Source organism: Myotis yumanensis, unplaced genomic scaffold (genome assembly GCF_028538775.1).
Source record: "Myotis yumanensis isolate MYYU_CA2020_CCGP unplaced genomic scaffold, mMyoYum1.0.hap1 SCAF_5, whole genome shotgun sequence".
NCBI classification, from domain to species: domain Eukaryota; kingdom Metazoa; phylum Chordata; class Mammalia; order Chiroptera; family Vespertilionidae; genus Myotis; species Myotis yumanensis.
Window position 1 is genome coordinate 6,122,832 of NW_027223756.1, and position 15,539 is coordinate 6,138,370.

Genomic DNA, 15,539 nt, shown 5'->3' on the forward strand with positions numbered 1-15,539 from the left:
CCAACTATCACTTTGTGGCTAAACACGTGAACTCTGGAGTTGAACAGAGCGAGGCTGAAGTTTTAGTTTTTCCACTTATTGGCTATGTGGCCTTGGGAAAGGTACTTAATCTCTTCGTGCCTCAGTTTCTTTATCTGTAAAATGGAGATCATGTCACAGAGATACTATGATGACAAATCAGATTAAATGGGTAAGAGCTTAAGCTAGTGCCTGCACACAGTGAGCACTTATATTTTGCCAATATTATTTCTTCCTAGAAATAAACACATAGCATACACAGAGGCTGCTCACAGCAGCATTTGCAAAAAACAACTGTGTCATGACAGGGAGGTCCTATTCTCCACTTTTGCTGATAATGACCTCTCCCTTGCTTCTTTTAAACCTTTCAAACCACGCTATCCCGATTGTCTTGTGAATGGCCTTTCAGTGTGTATTTCTGATATCAATCTACTGCCATATTTTTTATAATAAAGTTGCAAATCAACCAGACTGAGCTAATGGGTCATGTGGAGGGCACACTTTCTATTTAGGGTTCACTAGAATGTCTTTAATAACATTAGAAAATCTGGCTAATTATTTTTTAAGAGGCTAAGAGACGAATATATTTCATCTGCTTAAGTGTTTCCCACTGTGTGAGTCTTGCTAAGGTTCTATAGGCCAAAATCTCAACATCAGTTAAATATGCGGCTGCACTTTCCCCTACTTACTGTTATGGAATGGAATCTTAAGTATGAAAGATGTCTTGTATAGTATGTCAAAATGTTGAGCAATATCGTTTCAATCTAAACACAGAAATGAAAAAAGAGCAGATGATTTCCCTTTTGCTGTAATTCACTTTGGGATGTATGTCATAAAGAGCACTATACAAAAGCAATTTTCATTGATTGACTGACTGATTGAGGAAAGGGTGAATGTTCTTTCAGTTTATGTCCCTACTGAAGTATGATTCTTATAGCTCCTGACAGCTCTTCACAATTTGTAGTTAAATGCCAGGTTAGTGCAAAAAGAGAGGTTGGGGGAGGGCGGGAGGGAGAGATTATAATTAGAACATTTTTGGGTTTTTGGTACTTGAGCCAAATAGTTAAATAGATGTGGGTAAGGTAAATTCAAAACTAAATGTTCTAACTCCCCCATTCAACGTATTTAGAGTTTAGAGAATATAATTGCTAAAAAGACCTTGTTAATACCAGGTAAGTCAATCGCAGAAGCTAATCAGTAACACTGCTGCTCACGAAGTCCTTGTTCTACTTCCGTGGAAGGCACTGCTTTTTAGGTGCGATTAGTTTAAAGAGAAATTCTAACTTAGAGAAGCTTTCAGTCTCAGTTTTCTATTCTGATTATCTGGAAAGGAATTAGTCACGTCTTTGAAGTGCCCCTATAATTCTAGAAAACTCACTCCCTCATTTACCAACTTGGGCAAATCTTCCACTCTGTGAGATAACTAAATAAATGCTGACCTATTGGTTATGGATGGAAACACTTAACGTGACTAGTGATAAAATGGAAACAATTTCACAGAGAAGTTTGATCTTAGCAGATCAGTGCCTACTCACTGTTCCATTGGCCTGTTCTTAAAATTTTGGTTTATCTTTCTAATGACATAAAAACACATAGGGGATTTTTTCTTCCTGCACATCCCCTACTGGGGATCGAGCCTGCAACCCAGCATGTGCCCTTGACAGGAATCGAACCTGGGACCCTTCCGTCCACAGGCTGACCTTCTGTCCACTTAGCCAAACCAGCTAGGGCAAGGGATTTTTTTCTTCATATGTATAAACTGGGTTTTTCTCAATTGTTAAGACAAAACAATGCTGGTTAGACAATAATTCTTACTTGAAATAGAGCCACTTAATTATAATGCATCTTCAAATGGACTACATTTAATGCTTGCAAAGTTAGATTTGTTTGCAAAATATGATAGATGGCTTATTTGGAAAATGTTTTTAAAAACATTGAAGATCTAAAGCCACATAGCAGGTCAAAATAAACACATTTAAGGTGAGAGGCACTTAAAATGTCATTCCCAGGCTGCTGCACACAAATGGAAGGCCTATTAAGATGCTAGAAAACCCTTTAAGTGGGTTCCTGCTTCATTTGCTCTGGAAGCTTCAGGAGATAACTTTTGCAATTTGGAACTGACACTCCTCATGCAATTATGCTTCCAGCAATATAGATCCAGGTTGGGGGGAAAAACAACTCGAACTAGTAAATAATTGCAGTATCATTGCATCAGTTTAGTTTAAAGAGCTGACAAACCCTCTCTAAACTCCAAGCACAATTAGTCATTAGGGTCTAGTTTTTCAGCACTGTTAAGCAATTTGTAACCCATTCCTTTTAATAGGGTTAGGCATTACTTAACGGACACAGATGCCTTGAAAACTGAAACCTCCAGTTATGAAGCAGCAACCTTGTTCATTACCTCCTGTGATAGGCAAATCATCTATAAAATCAGCATTTAATGGGCGACCAATGAATAATCAATGGCTCACTTTTCATCTGAGTGTGAAAATGAGAATAATCTAATACAAAGTCCCTCTGGTAAGAGGCTGAACCTTGGGTTCTGCTGCTCTTCAGGGCTGATTTATAAAGTCTTGGGAAGATGATGTAAACAGATGATCAATGGGACCCACCCTTGCTCATAATAACCCCCAACTGGCCCACTCCCTCTTTTCCAAGTCCATCCCTTCAGGCTATGTGCTCTGTCCAGCTAATTCTTCCCACTCCTCCTGCCTGCTGCTTTTACTCCGGCCATCCGTTCAGTCCAGCCGACTCAGAAGTAATTTTATACGCAGCAGAGAGCGGGTGAAATTGATTTTTCACTCAGTGCTCAGTTCCCATCTGAATAATTATCAATTTTACTGCCTCATAAAGGGAAGAGTCAAAATTTCAAATCAATTCAAAAGAGCTTTTGAGATGACAGAAACTGTGCATAGAATAGAGGTCAAAGTTGTCAGTGACCTAAGGAGATGATGTCAGATAGTACTATGCCCAATAGTTGACATCAGAGGCACTCAAGATGATATAACCTAGTGCTAATGCAAATCATATTTATGCTGACTACCAGATACCAGTCATTAATATTTAAAATGCTATCTGAAAGCCTACATTCCAAATAAATAGAATGTATTCCACTGTTAATAAAGATATATCACTACTTAGTCATACACTATAAAGTAAAGGATTACCAAGTATTGTTAACACACAGAAATTACTTAAACCAACAAATGCATGGTAATTCTGAGTAAAGACAAACTTGATTGTCTCTGCACAGCTATGTTACTTGCTCTTCACTTTTGGACAGTACTTGTCTAGGGACACAGCCTATTGATTTTTGCTAAAATTTTCCACTTCAAAGTTTCTGCCAAAGCTTATGGGACAATACTGTGACCATGGCTGAGTGCTGGCAGGAGGGATTTGGTGGTGCACTTGTTGCCTGCCATGGTGGGGTGGAGGCTGGGTCTGATGCCTGGCCAATCCATGGGTATTTATTTTCTCCACTGGCTACAGGTTCTAAGTCTGTGGTTTTCAACCCACTCCTTGCAAAACACCTGAGGGCTATGACACACTCCCAATAAATAATATCAGAGGCTTCTGCAGTTGGGTCGGTAGGGTGCGGGGAGGAGAGGTACACCCAACTCTTGATAGAATGTGTATTTGGAAAAGGCAGTCTAGGTGAATCTGCAATCTTATCCCCACCAACTAGTCCCTTGAGGACCAAAGGTATAAGTGGCGAGGACTTGGGCTTTTGAGACAAACAGACCTCAGTTCACATTCCACTTTCCAGTTAATCTCTGCGCCTCAATGTATTCATCTGTAAAATGCGGATGATGATATCCACATTTCAGGGTTGTTGTGGGAGTCTAAAAGAGAAGACTCCTCTAAAAGTCCTCTTCTCCTACGTCACTCTGTCATCACTATAATAATCAAATTCTCACAGAATTGGTTAGTTACCTGTCTCTCTGTCCTGCCTGACAGGAACCTTTTTAAGGAGTGAAATTACGTTGTATGAGTCTTTTTAAAAAAATCCTCACCCGAGGACATTTTTCCATTGATTTTTAGGGAGAGTGGAAGGGAGGTGGAGAGACAGAGAGAGAGAAACATCAATGTGAGAGGACACATCGACTGGTTGCCTCCACCATATGCCCTGACCAGGCCAGGAATTGAGCCTGCAACTGATGTACGTGCCCTTGACCAGAATTGACCCTGAGAGCTGTCAGTCCGAGGGCCGACCCTCTATCCATTGAGTCAAACTACCAGCCAGGGCTTATGAGTCTTAATCGCTCTTGCACCTTGTACATAGAAAGTCCTCAACAAATGTGAGTTATCTTCTACTATTTACTGTATCACCAACATGTAATAATTCCAGGGTCATACCAAATAGTTATAGGCCTACAGCCCTTTACTTAGTTACACACAATCTTACTTACACCCCTCCCCACCAGGAAAATAACTGGTTAACTGAGACATCACCACAAATAAAAGTTCACATAATTTCATTTAAATATTGGCAAAAATTAACAGCCAGGAAGAAAATCTCTTCTATGGCTGTTGTCGCATCCTATTTCATCAAGAGTGACATTTTCTATTGATTGCAGGAAACGTCTTTGCTAGTTAATGACCATGTTAAAGCATTTATATTTGCAAACCAGACTATAATGGAGATAATTTGGCAAAATAAAACAACTAGAAGCATTATAAAGATATCATTTGCCAAATCTAGTGAAACTGGAAAATATCACAGTGATACAAAAATGTCATTTTTTGGAAATATTTCCAGCATGTATATTTCTTTTTATCCATGCTGCTATTGTGATTTGCAGAAGTGAGTTTTTAAAAACAATATTAAACTTGGACCTAACACACATTAGCCCATCAGAAAATACATCTGACAATAAAAAAATTGTGGCTTTATTACTTATTATTAAACTAGAGGCCCAGTGCATGGATTTGTGCACTGGTGGGGTCCCTTGGCCTGGCCTGTGGGGATCGGGCTGAAACCAGCTGACATCCCCCAAGGGGTCCCAAATTGCAAGAGGGCACAGGCCAAGCTGAGGGACCCCACCGGTGCACAACTGGGGCTGGGGAAGGACTGCGGGAGGGCTTTAGGGTGTGTCCGGCCCCATCTCGTCTAGTCGATCTGCAGCAAGCTAACCTACTGGTTGGAGCATCTGCCCCCTGGTGGTCAGTGCATGTCATAGCGACCAGCCGGATGGTTGGACACTTAGCATATTAGGTTTTTATTATATAGGATTTATTATATAGGATGCTCCTGGGAATGTGACCTATCTGAACTTTGATTTCTCATCCTAAAATGGGAAAAATACCAACCATGACACAATGAATGGCAATTTTCCAGGGACTGACTGGGAGCCCAGGTAATGGTAGCTTCCCAAAGTATTCACAGGGCAAAGTTATGATGACATTACTTGAGGCTCTAGGAAGAAATCAGAGGTTGACCATTTCTAGCTCTGGCTTTTCCCCTCCCAGGCCTTTGGAAGAACGAGCCTTTTTTTGAATCCTGGCCTAACTGAGGTGAGACTGGGTAGTCCTAAAGCTGGTGCAATATCCTACCTTCAGGGAAAATACTCCTAGGGAATAACTGGTAAGGAATCTCAGCATGACCAGGTGTTCTCAGAGATAGTCAGGGACCAGGCTGACTTTTGGGAAACTGATTCTTAAGCCAGGTGACCAACCCCCAGTTACCTGCTGCAGGACATCTGGGTTCTGCTGCATGAAAAGTAACAGCCTCTGGCCGGCCTGGGTGGCCTCTCTGCAGCGGAGTGGCTTCTTGCCCTCTTTTGCTATGTGCTTGAAGAGGTAGGTGACGATGTAGTCTAAACTGGTACAGCAGCTGGAGGAGACAACTGTATCTGTACGAATAACAACGAGAATTCATTCGCATTACTGAAGCGTTTGTTTCATCTGATTTATTACAATGCCTCCGTTAAAAAATCACCTTCTAGTTTCAAAGCATTTTTATCAAACTGTAAATTCCGGAGGGCAGGGCGTGGCCTTGCTCATTCTTTAAACCCATTGTCCACTGTGGGACGTGGCAGAGACACGTGAGGAAGTGCATGAGTCCTGGGTAGAACTGGACAGAATTTCCCACTGGTGATCTTCAAGAGCCTCTGTTCAATTCAGTGACTTTAATAAGTATCTACCTGGTGCAAAGTGCTCTGCCTCGGGGGAAACACCCTGATGCCAAAGAGGTTGTGTCTAGTACCTAAGTCACTGTAACAGCGTGCTGTGTGAAATGAGTGCCACCCCACTGGGAGGGCTGTGAGGGAGACAGCACTGGATGGGCATCAAGGGGAGTGTGGGTAAGGAGGTAGCTCCTGAGAATGGCTTGGCAAAGTTATTATAGTTAGACACGAGGAAGGGCATTTTTCCCATAGAGAGATTAACACAAGGTACATATGTGGTAGAAAGGTATGGATTTTGGAGCCAGACAGCTCTGGTTTCAAATCCCATATTTTTCAAATACTTGTTATATTGTTACTTTGAAAGAGGCACTTAACCTTTCTCATCATTCGTAAGATGTACTGTGGAGCTGAATGAGAAGAAAATAACTAGTTTCATAACAACAGCTGGTATTTTTGAGACTTACTGTGTTAGTTACATGGATTATTATTGTTCATCCTCACACTAGCATTATAATAGTTGCTATTATTATCTCCATTTACAGGGAGGACACTGAGGGAATAAGTGACTTGTCCAGTGACACAGAGCTACACAACTGTGGAGCCATGATAGGAAAACAGACAAGGAGGAACTCTGGATCTATACTCTTAACCACTAAAATTAAGTAGATATTAAGCAAAATTGGATATTAAAGAAGCATATATGTAAGCATCAAAAAGGGGACTCAGGCTGCTCTCAAGGTAAAAGGGGAGGGTGTGTTGAGAGAACAGGGCTTCAGTCTGAGTGAAAGAACATGGAGGGGAGTCAGAGAGAGAATGACAAAGTAGGATGGGGTCTTCCTTGAGGACATCCAATATGGGCTGAGACATTTATAATTATTAATTTTTAAAATATATTTTTATTGATTTCAGAGAGGAAGAGAGAGGGAGAGAGAGATTGAAACATCAATGATGAGAGAGAATCATTGATCGGCTGTCTCCTGCACACCCCTCTCTGGGGATTAAACAACAGAGTTGTTATTGAAGTTTGTTTTTTTAAGCAAGAAAGTGACAAGATAGAACAACCATTTATTGAGTCTCCTTTGTACACCAAAATGATCGTTTCATGAACTTCTAAAAACCACTTTGTATATAGTAGGTGTTGTTACTTGCATTTTTCAAATGAGGAAAATAAAGCCCGGAGGTTAAGTAGACTAGCCAAATTCATGGTTTTGATTCAGAGTGTGACACTGTCCTGCTGTTTGTGGCTAATGCCAACATATGGACACGATCTTGGGGAGTTTATGATTCATGACAGGAACAGCCAGAGGAACCACTGAAAACACTATGGCACTCAGAAAACGGCAACGTGGTGGACTCCAAAGAGTTGACTGGGAAAGTAGGGCTAGAAGCAGCAGATTATCAACTTCCTACGGCAAGAGTTTCTTACCCCTTTTGTTCACCTCCGAGGTTCTGATACACGCGTGAGCCTGTCATAGATCTGAGGTGAAATATTAGCTGAATTCACTGAAGAATGGGTACGTAAAACTAATCTGAGAAAGTTTTTCAAAGGTCTGGAGATGTGTTTAGTAATAAAACCTACAGTTGATACAACACTGCCGTTTAAAAGCTCTTTCACATATACTGTTTTAGAAAGAAATGGCATAGTAAATAGGGAGAGGGTAGGTTGGGGGCAAGTTTATTTTTTATTGTTGACATTATTACAGATGACCCCCATTTGCTCCCAACCTTTGTCCACCTCCACCCAGCCCTGCCACCCCTCCTCTGGCCTTCACCACTCTGTTGTCTGTTGTCTACGGACTATGCTTATATGTTCTTTGGCTACTCTTTTCTTTTATCCAGTTCTTCCCCCCTCCCCTCTGACCTCTGTCAGTCTGTTCCATGTATCCATGTATTGGGGCAAAGTTTTGAAAAACAAACGTATGCATTTAAGAGCGAGGATAATGCTGGTAGCTGATGCAGGATCACAGGGGTTGAATGAAAGTCTAAAAGATGGGCATTGACAATAGATTTGGGAACCTGGGGAGCTATAGGTTTTTTTAAGAAAGAAGCTTCTCCCCCCACCCCCCTAAAGCTATGGCATTTGATTGATTGATTGATAATTAATTGTTTATCTCTCCCCACTAACTGGGTTATTTTGCAGAAAAGGGAGTTTGGTTTCATAACCCTGAGCAGCAGTATAATGTAGCGGAAAACATCTAGGCCCAACAGTCAAGCACAGATTTGTTGAGTCTGGTTGTTTTTTTCTTTTCCTTTACATTTCTGCCTTTGAAGTCCTAACCATGAAAGTAAATGGGTTAAATAACTTAACATCTACAAAAGGAAGCAAGCAGGAAATAGATATGGTTCCCTCACCAGTGGAGAGCAATATGCTATCACTCATACAAAAATTAGAAAGACTTCACATAGATTTGGTGACCACATGCCATGCAGGTTGCATTAAAAGGTTCCAATCTACTGAGTCAGCTATGAGAAAGCCAGGTAAACACTTTAAACACAAAGGTTGGAGCATACATCCCTGCGATAAAAGCAAGCTGATTTATGGGTGGGACTCAGAAAGGATAAATGTTATTTCAGGGTAGACTGAAAAGTGTGAAAGGATCGGGGTGCATTTGATCAAAAACAGAATGAACAGTGCTGAGGACTATGTATTATTATCAGTTTTCTTTATTTACAGCTCAAGCTACTGCGTGAGGCTCAAATAATGAAACTCTCTTGACATGAAAGAAGTCATGAGTTTTCATATTTTGTTCTAGTTCTTGGTGTTTAGAATCTATTAAGGATTCATCAATAATTTAGACAATTTTGGGTATAATTGTAAGCCTACCAGGCACTGTGTCTTCTGTTGCCACTTGTTTGGCACTGAGAACAACCCAATGCTCCTTTTCTCCTGCAACCGGTCTCCACAGGAAACGCATGCATCATTAATAGCCCTCCTGCTCCCTAGGACCCATCACAGAAAGCTGTGCAGAAAAGTCAACTGTGTAGGAAAGAGTTGCTTAACTGAGAGTCAGAAGAAAGATAATAGGACTGAGCTGAAATTTGGCTCTGACTCAAAATTTCTCACCATCGCAGAAGGGTGTATGAAGGTCTTGGAAAAATATGGCATGAAAGGCAATTTCAGAATAAAAGGCCTATTTGAGTGGTTTTGCAAACAGGTAGGTCTAGATTTCAATCTCTATTTTCTAGATGTTTGACTTTACAGAGCTTCAATTTGCACCTCTGCAAAATGTGCTTAATACCACCTACTTATGCAAGGTGATGTGAGGAAGTGATGAGATAAAGTGCCCTAGCATAGTGCATGACACCTATCTTCCTTCTCACTTATTTGTTTTCCTGGCTATTTTAATCCCTAAAACACCAAGCCTGTCATTGTAGGTAGCTAATCCACAGCTTTCTTCTCTTTAGCTTGTTTTTGGTGGGGGAAACATGTACAAGGCCTCTAAGTCTCTAAATTATTTCCTGAATATTTCACTCCCATATTACACTCATACATACAATTTAGTCCATCCAATTCAAGAATGTGGTAAAAATAATAACACATTCTGATTAATATTCAACATTTAGCTCTGGCGGTTTCCAGTCAGTTCACCTTTTCACCAGCCCTCACCTTTCCTTGCTCCGCCTTTGCGCCCTCCTTTACTTCTTGGAGTGCACCCCTATCCACGCCACTTCTAAAGAAGCCACACTTAATCATTCTCTATTCATTATCCCATTTAAAATCTTGGTTTAGCTCGTATCATGACTTGACATTCTCATGTGTGTGTTTATTGTTTATCTCTCCCGGTCAGAAGATAAGCTTCCTCTGAGCAGGGACCTTATCTGTCTCATTCCCTTCGGTATTACTAAGGTCTTAGAATGTACCTGGTACATAGTTTTGTGCACAATTGATTTTGAGTGAATGAATGAGTTGAGAGCAGCTTTTTGTAAGCCCTGTGCTTGGTCTCTGTATAGAAGAGTACGGGGATGGTGGTGCTGGTGATGGTAGATGGGTGATCAAAAGGGTAGAAACTATAATTACTTTTCTTATTCACCTTTACCTTTCCCCACATTATAGCTAGCCCAGGTTAAAAATGCTAATGAATGACGATTAACCAAAATTTTTTAACATCATGCTAAGCAAGTCACTACTCTATCACTGATTCAACTTTCTGTACCTCCCTTTCACTTTCTCCACTGAAGCTATAGAAGTGAAACGTACTAATAACCCAAACAATACCTATAAATGTCTCTTTGCAAATTTATTATTGTTGGAAAAGGAGAAAGACAAGTGGTTACTTTCAACATCTAAATAGGTCTCTTTCTTAAAGACACAGAGCACAATTCACCTGCCAGTTATCCAATGGTTACAATGCCATTTTGCAACAATATTGAAGATAAAATCACGAATACAAGGAAAACCATTTTTACCAGGCATCTAGCCACCAAAACTGTGACTTTTACCAGGTGCATCTAGCAGGGTGGCAGATGAAAAGAATGAGTGAGTTTTAGTTAGAAAGACTCCTCGATCAGGTACTTATTAGTTGTATGACCTTAGGCAAACTGTTTCACCTCTCTGAGCCACAGTTTACCATCCATGTAATGAAAATAATCTTATCTGATTAATTCACTCAATAAATACTTATTGAGTACTTATTAGTGCTAGGCACTGGGAAAGTCTGACCAAGACGGTTCCTCTCCTTCAAAAGCTTGCAATCAAGTAGGAAATAAGGACAAACAGTGCAATTAGAGAATCTAACCTAGTTGATCAGTAGACGGTTCTGAGAAGGAAATGAAAACACCTATGGTAGCACGAGGCACAGAGTAGGCGTCCATGGTCATATATTTAATAAGTGGCAGCACTGGAACTTAATTCCAAGTTCAGTGTTCTCTCCATAATGTCACTTTGTCAAGACTCACTTGAGACCCTTGTTAAAATGCAGATTCCAGGCCTAAGACCACATTTGGAGAACACAGTCACCTGCAACTAATTAAGTATTACTATGATGTGAGATAAAAGAATGTCAAGCCAAACTGTAATAATAAAAGACAAGACGTCAGTTTCTGTCCATGAAGGATTAACTGCTATGAGAATTTTCCCTTCTGCCATAAACAACTAGAAAACAGAACAAAATATATGAAACAACATTTTGCAATTACTGCACAACAAGTAGTACAGGACTGTGAAACCAGAGAGGAGGAAACAAATGAGGTAATACCTACACAAGTGCTCAAGCTCGCTCCCAAAGCAGTTTCCAGGCTACAGGCGAGGAAGGGGGAAGCCAAATAAGTCAACGCATCCCACTGAGTTGAAGAGAAACAGCTGGAATTTGGGGAGGACGAGGCAGCTAGGACTTGTGGGTCAGAGTATCAGAATTATAGTCTTTCAGTTTGTGCACACAATCTTTCCCCCTTTTTCCAATGATCATCTGAATGAGCGCATACATTAAGAGACCACATACAGTTTTTTCTCTAGAAACAATGTTCTCCATGCTACTTACCAAGAGTAGTGAGCCCCTCTGAGATAGATGTGAGAACATACAGGAGCACAGGAGGTTCCAAGTTGGTGATGAAGCTCATGTGGTCCTGGGTGAGACATTCCAGGAGTGGGTAATAAGACTGGCTCAGTTTCCGATATTGCTACAACACACAGATACTGAATGTCAAGCCTCAGAGAAGCAAATACGTGTTACAGTCCAGTGGAAATTGCCATCTATAATATTGGAAATGGTAAACTTACTTAAACAAAAAAAATATAAAATAAATATATGAAACAAATGACATAATGATTCTCAATTCAGCATTTAAAGGGTTCTAATAGGAATCTCTTGATGTCCAGAAATCCTAACTTGGAACTCCAGCGTAGTATGTCATGTCAACTTTATCTTACACGACTAACACTTAAATGCAAGTAAAATCTCTACAGTATGGAATTTAGAAGGCTGGATTATTTTTTTGGGACTAGAACATTCTAACACTGAATATTGCCTAACAATGGCTTGGCAACCTTTTTTCTCTTTAACACAAAAAAAATTCCCATTATAATAGGATTTGGCATTACAGTCTTCTTTATTTACACACTGTCAACCCATCTAACTAAATCATAATTTGGTAAATGGCTTAATATATACCATACACTACAGGTAAGAGATAAGCACATGAGAAAGATACCTGGAAAAGCTGAAATAAAACTCAAACCAGTATCAAAAAAGTACACTCAAAACAGAAGTAAACTGGAGCAGTATTTCTTAAAGTGAGATTACAACCATGTCAGAAGAACTTCATGGGTGCTTGTTAAAAATGCAGTTTTCTGATCCTCACTCCAGACTCACTAAGTGAAAAGTTCTGGAAAGAGGTTCCAAAATGGACATTTTAAATATATACACTAAGGGAGCCCGAGGCACCCTTAAATTGGAGAAAGACTGAGTTAGAAGTTTGCTTGTCTATTAGAAAAAGATCAGAGCCTTGGCTGGTGTGGTTCAGTGGTTAGAGTGTTAGCTTTTGCACCGAAGGGTCACAGGTTCAATTCCTGGTCAAGGGCATGTACCTGGGTTCGATCCCTGCCCCAGTTGGGGCGCATGGGGGAGCCAACCAATCGATGTGCCTCTCTCACATAGATGTTTCTCTCTCATTTCTCTCCCTCTCCCTCTCCCTTCCACTCTCTCTAAAATATCAATGGGAAAAATATCCTTGAATGAGAATTAGCAACAACAACAAAAAAAAAAAAAGGAAGGAAGGAAGGAAGAAGGAAAGAAAAAGAAAGAAAGAGAGACCAGAATGTCAAGGAGCATTTCTCACACAGGCTGACTGATGAAGACCCCCCAGATCTTGTCACCTTGGGTTGGGAGCAGGTGGAAGCCTGAGCATGAACTTGGCTGTGCTATGAAGCAACTACTGTAATCACACTGGGCGTGTATTAGCTTTTATTTAACCAGGCAGAAATGTTTTTAAAAAGTCTGATAATGACACAGCTCAGTGGCGGGGCCTTGAATTTGAATCTCCAACAAGCACCTAGGTGATTCTGATGGGCCTCAGGGTTTGAAAACCACTGACATAAATCATAGAAACTAGATGGCGGAGTAGAAAAGGGACCTAGAGATCACTTTGTTAAATTCACTCGTTTTAAAGGTGAGGAAATGAAAGCCTGGAGAAATAGAGAAGGTGATTGATTCGCGGTGAGTGACCAGTGAGTGGCAGGGTTGAGACTACACTAGGCTGTGCAGCTTCCAGGTCAGCTCTCTGTCCACCACCCAGACTATTAGTGGACACGCAGGCCGAACAGCAGGGGAAGCAGACAGGAGAAGGGAAAGGGAAGGACCCGCAGCCAACCCTGCACTTTCTCCTGCAGAAACAGAGACCTTTGCTGAATTATAAGTATAGTTGTAAGCAATTAGTTGAAATTGCTAATTACATTTTCTCTAGGTGCAGAACCTGGAGCACTCTGGACGACTAATTTGTCAGAAGGTGGGAGCTGCAGTTTTCAAAATTGCACATTTAATTATACCAATAGAGCCACCATAGTTGTTCAAAGTCTGTAAGCTAAATCAAGATGCTGTCCTAAAATGTAAAACGTCCTGGTGCTGTGCTAACTCCCGGGGCTTCATTATCACAATTCTGAGCCTATAGGGGTGTTACTTCATGTTTCACACAAAAGACTCCCAGGATGCGTGGTTGCTTACTAGCAAGTCACTGTGGGACAGCGACAGCAGCATTTTGACAAAGGCCTGGAGTACATTGTCAAAATGGTCGTCCCCATACAACTTGAAGACGCCAAAGCTGACATAATTTCCACACAAGGCAGATTTGAGAGCCGAATAGCAGATGGAGATGCCCTTGAGTTTCATTGGATAAATCTGATCTTTTGAGAGGCTCCCGAGGGACAGGATCTGATTACCTGTTTTAGGGTAAAAGCAGAAAGAGAAAGTGATATAAGTAGATACAATTCAAAGCAGTTACGAGGCAGGCTATTTCACATTTTTGCTTTACTGCTTATGCTCACTTCCTACCGTTGTTTCAAGAATTACACCATTCATGTAATGAAAATATAAACATAAGGCAGTTTACCTGGGAAGCACAAATGGCCCAAAGAAAATCAATCAAGGGTATTAGGAAATATTTTCTATTTTTAACTGGATGTATACAAAGATACATAAAAATTCATTGAGTTGTACTCAACATTAGTTCACTTTATGACTTTAATACATGCTATCCATTCTTCAATAAGTTGTTAAAAAAGTAGGAGTAAATGTAAATAACCAACAAAGTCAAGAGAAAAAGATAACCTAGACTGAGATATAAATTACTCTAAATTCTGGGGTGAATTTTCAACCCTTTATATGAACTTGATCTTGAGTTACTTCACCTTTAGGACCCCTCATAGGTTTGGTATATGAATTAAATGAAATGAGACACATAAGAAGTTCATGGCACAGCACACAGTAAATGTTCCTTCCTTTTTCTCTTTAGATCCTTTTGCAGAAGATCTCAAGAGATGACTGCTTTAAAGACTGTACTTAAATTCTAGGTTCACCATCAAAAGACAAAGAAATGTTTGTACAATCACCTTAAAATTTTTACAACCAACAATTTGTTTCTGAAATGTTTGCCAGTAAGGTATATTACTAGGCAAAACCCAAGAATGCTTTTTCAAAAAATATAAAGTTGTACATGTTTCTTAGCTCTGCCTTTTCCTGTTCAAGTAAGTACTGCTTCTAAAATGGAAACTGAATGCAATTTACAAAATTTAGAGGTACACTGCTGTGATTTTGTACTGTGTCAACTTGGCTAAATAAGAATTAACTTTCCCAGAATCCATTTCCTGTATGGTTGTAGGCTAGAATTAGGCAAAACAGAAATTTGTGTGAGATTTGGAAGGTTGAGGTGAAGTAGCCATCATAATTTTCTTAAGGCCATTGTGATCAGAAATGGTGAGAATAAGATGTAGAAATACCACTGGTTTCAGTTTGTCCCTGCTCTTTCCTGCTGTGTCTAGAGCTACCAGCCCTGCTGACCAAGGATCCCAAGCTCACTGTCAAGTTCTTGGCAGCAAACTTGCAAAGCGACAGCTATGCACAGGCAACAGTCTCTCATTGAGGTCCATGCCACTACACCAGCCCCCTCACCCCACCTCCTTTCACGTCCACTCCAGCAGCTGGGTGTGGGAAGCTTCTAGATTTTCCTACCAGCTCCAACTTGTCCATCCAAGTCATTGTTTCAGGAGGACTGATCAGTGATTTTTCTCCTGAACTTCCAACTCTCCCCACTATTTCCCCATCTTTGCCCAAGACTGTACAAGGTCTATTAATTCCTAAAACAAATTTCTTATTCCATAAGTGTCACAGTGCTTGCTTTCCCTGTTTGAATCCTGACCTCTATGTTTATTATGGTAACCACATGTGGACTAAGAGGTTAAGCATAAAA

The 15,539-nt window shown here is 40.5% G+C and overlaps 1 protein-coding gene across 2 annotated transcripts in view; it reads right to left on the reverse strand.

The window, feature by feature from the left end:
- RANBP17 (RAN binding protein 17) overlaps window positions 1-15,539 on the reverse strand; it is a 232,699-nt gene that overhangs the window by 20,461 nt on the left and 196,699 nt on the right. For both annotated transcript variants that reach the window (XM_070414418.1, XM_070414417.1), the window contains 3 exons: window positions 13,799-14,013; window positions 11,621-11,759; window positions 5,704-5,870 (listed from right to left, as the gene is read on the reverse strand). In XM_070414418.1, the coding sequence (XP_070270519.1) occupies window positions 5,704-5,870; window positions 11,621-11,759; window positions 13,799-14,013 (521 nt within the window). The remainder of the gene's footprint in view (window positions 1-5,703; window positions 5,871-11,620; window positions 11,760-13,798; window positions 14,014-15,539) is intronic.